The sequence below is a fragment of the Pundamilia nyererei genome, unplaced genomic scaffold, assembly GCF_000239375.1.
Source record: "Pundamilia nyererei isolate P.nyererei 1_Seehausen unplaced genomic scaffold, PunNye1.0 scaffold00568, whole genome shotgun sequence".
Taxonomy (NCBI): Eukaryota; Metazoa; Chordata; class Actinopteri; order Cichliformes; family Cichlidae; genus Pundamilia; species Pundamilia nyererei.
In genome coordinates this window covers 78712-81456 of record NW_005187969.1, presented here as the reverse complement: position 1 = coordinate 81456, position 2745 = coordinate 78712, and the positions used below count along the sequence as shown (strand labels likewise).

The following is a 2745-nucleotide window of genomic DNA, read 5'->3' as shown; positions in this document are numbered from 1 at the left end:
TATTCTGTGTTATGTTCTAGCTTAAACTGCCACGTTTCCTTTTCTGCTTCCTGTTTTTCCTCTCAGTGCCCACTGCTGTGGCAGACCTCACATTTCCCCGCTGTTAGCTCAGTGTTTCCACCACAGTCTTCCTCCTGCTGCTCATTCTCTAAAGGCCTCAATATCAGCACTTTTCTCTCTTTTGCGTCTCAGCAGCATCTTTGTACCAGAGCCTGACCTCAGCCCACAGCTGAATTTACCTCCCTGCTGATTTTGTCTAATCAAACAGAAGAGCTTAGACTGTTCTGTGTTTGGGTCTGTAAGACATAACAGATAAAGATCTCCTTAATACAGTCGTTCAATGGATTTGACCAGAGAAGCCCCAGTAAGTAAATAAAATTGTGTTCATATGGCACCTTTCAGGACAGCCATCACAAAGAGCTTAAAAGAGAACTAAAGGCAGGTTTAAAAAGATGAGTTTTTATTTGTTTCTTAGACCACTGAGTCCACGGAGCTCAAACTCAGAGGGAGAGAGCTGCAGAGTGTGACGCTGTGTCTCCTTTAGGTTTCAGCCTTGTGTGATGTAAGCAGACCATCATCTCCTGCTGGAAGCTGCTACAACCTGTAGATGTTCCAGCGAGTTTCTGCTTACAAATGTGAACAAAGGACTACTGTAATCCAAACATGATGACAGCAGTACTTCACTTGGCAATATTTCTCTTGTGATAAAAACACGATCGAATCAGAGAAGCCGACGTCATTCAAAACAGGTTTTTGTGAGAGACGGCCAATCAGAAGGAGGCTGGTATGGGGCGGGGCTAAAAATCAGGCAAAGCTGCTTCGGTAAAAAAGTAAAATTTGAGATGAGCAGTTTCATATTAATGTTCACTGACTGCATTAAAGCAGCAATAACCAGAGCTCTGCTGTCCTGATGATGTTCACTAACAAAAAGCAGAAAGTTAAAAACATTTTTCTTATGTTAATTTTTGTTCTCCATCAACTTTCGTCCCCAGACTCTGTACCGACTCCTGCAGTGAAGAAAGTGAGTGTGAGCTCTGAGAGCTGCTTCTTACTGTGTCGGGTGGACAGAGAGACCACACTGCTGTGGTTCAAAGACGAGCAGATGCTGAACCAGAGCAGCTCTGCGCTCTCTCTGTCTCTCACTGTGCACAAACAGGACTTCAACTCCTCTTACAGATGTGTGGCTGCAAACCCTGCAGAGGAGAAAACTCTTCCTGTCCGTGTGAGAACCACCTGTGGAGACACAGACGACAATGACACCAACAGCTCGACTGAACCAAGAAACTGTGAGATTATTTCCAACTGTCATTTTAAACATGTTGTTCACTGTGTTTGCTGACATCTGATTTCCTGTTTGACAGATAACATCCTCATTATAATCTTCTGTGTCCTGTTGGTTGTGATGATCATACTTGCTGCTTTCATCATCAAGTCAAAGTATCTTTCCCGAAACAAAACGAAGACAAACGGACAGGCACAAGGCAGGTATTTATTTTCTCTTTTTATTTTATTTATTGTATTTACTTCTAACCTCTTTGGAGCTTGTAGGTCTAAACCTTCAGATCCAGATGATATTAGACAAAAACACATTTGAGTCCACTCAGCTGTAACACGTCTGTGTTTAAAACCCCTTAGCAGTCCAATTAGTCCCCTAAACCATCCAATGTACCGTGGGCGGTACGTCCGACTGCTAACAGGTTAACTGTGGTGTGACTGACTTCAGTAGAGTCTTTGTCCTGTTAGTGGAACTATGAGCTGCTGCCAGCGCATCACTATCAGCACTAAGATGCTGCCGGCTCGATGCTGCCGTGTTGTGTCACAGAGGATCTTGTGGTTGAGCTGCTTCAGTAGAAACATGCAGCCGTCACTGTGAGCTCTGTGTTTGATCACATCTGACTAAACCTGACGAGCCAAGCTTGGAGCAAAAGTTAAAGTGCATTTACTCTGTGGGAGGTTTTTATGCAAAATAATGAAGTCATTTAAATCTCCATTCCCATGTAAACTGCGTGTTATATGTGACAACAGGAACTGACTGAAAAGAAAGCAAACACGTACTGAAGGTAGACCTCTGTTCACTTCATAACTGCAAATGTCTCTGCTCATTAACTCCTTTGGGTCTGTCGTCGTTTGTCCTCCTGAGAACAAAAGTATTGAATCCACTACAGAGGACGTAATGAGCAGGCTGGTCTCAGGAGGACACGGCCCGCTCTGGACTCAAGTACTAAAAGCAGGATGTGGGACTCTGTGCGGTTGTGTGTCGTGGTCGTGTGGTTTTGTTCCAGAAGCTCCGGGAGTTTCATTGTTAAGCTAACGTTTGGTTTCCTGTATCTATTAATACTGAGAACTAATCCTCTTCCTGTCTGCGTGACTTGTTCTAACTGTGACTTTCATGTCTTGTGAGATTATTGGGTCACTTTCAGTGTCAGAGTTAAGTGTGATGATATTCTGGTTTCCTTCTTTGTTTCTTTCCCGTTTCCTTCCCTGCAGAGTTTTCAAACATTATTCCTGTTTTCCTTTTTGACACAGTCTTCTCATGTTTAGTGTTTTTATGTTCATGTCTTCCTGCTTCAGTGGTTTTTGTCCATGTTTTACTTTGTAGTTCTTTCTTTCTACAGTCTCATTGTGTCACGGGCTGCGACGGCAGACCGTGGAGTTGTAGAGAAAGTAGGGCCCAAACGCGAGACTCTAGTGAAGGACGGTGGATTTATTTATGGTGAGTGGACAGAAACGACAACTATATACAAT

At 43.5% G+C, this 2745-nt stretch overlaps 1 protein-coding gene across 2 annotated transcripts in view; it reads left to right on the top strand.

Annotated features, from left to right (window-relative positions):
• The first annotated feature begins 769 nt into the window (after window positions 1-769).
• The window catches only part of LOC102194527 (uncharacterized), a 10994-nt gene continuing 9018 nt past the window's right edge, over window positions 770-2745 (top strand). The window contains exons 1-2 of one of the 2 annotated variants that reach the window (XR_001290170.1): window positions 770-1286; window positions 1362-1485. Coding sequence is in view for 1 of the 2 variants with exons in the window: in XM_005754451.2 (XP_005754508.1) it covers window positions 911-1286; window positions 1362-1481 (496 nt within the window). In the remaining variant the exon portion in view is untranslated. The remainder of the gene's footprint in view (window positions 1287-1361; window positions 1486-2745) is intronic. The other variant, XM_005754451.2, reaches the window with a different exon arrangement.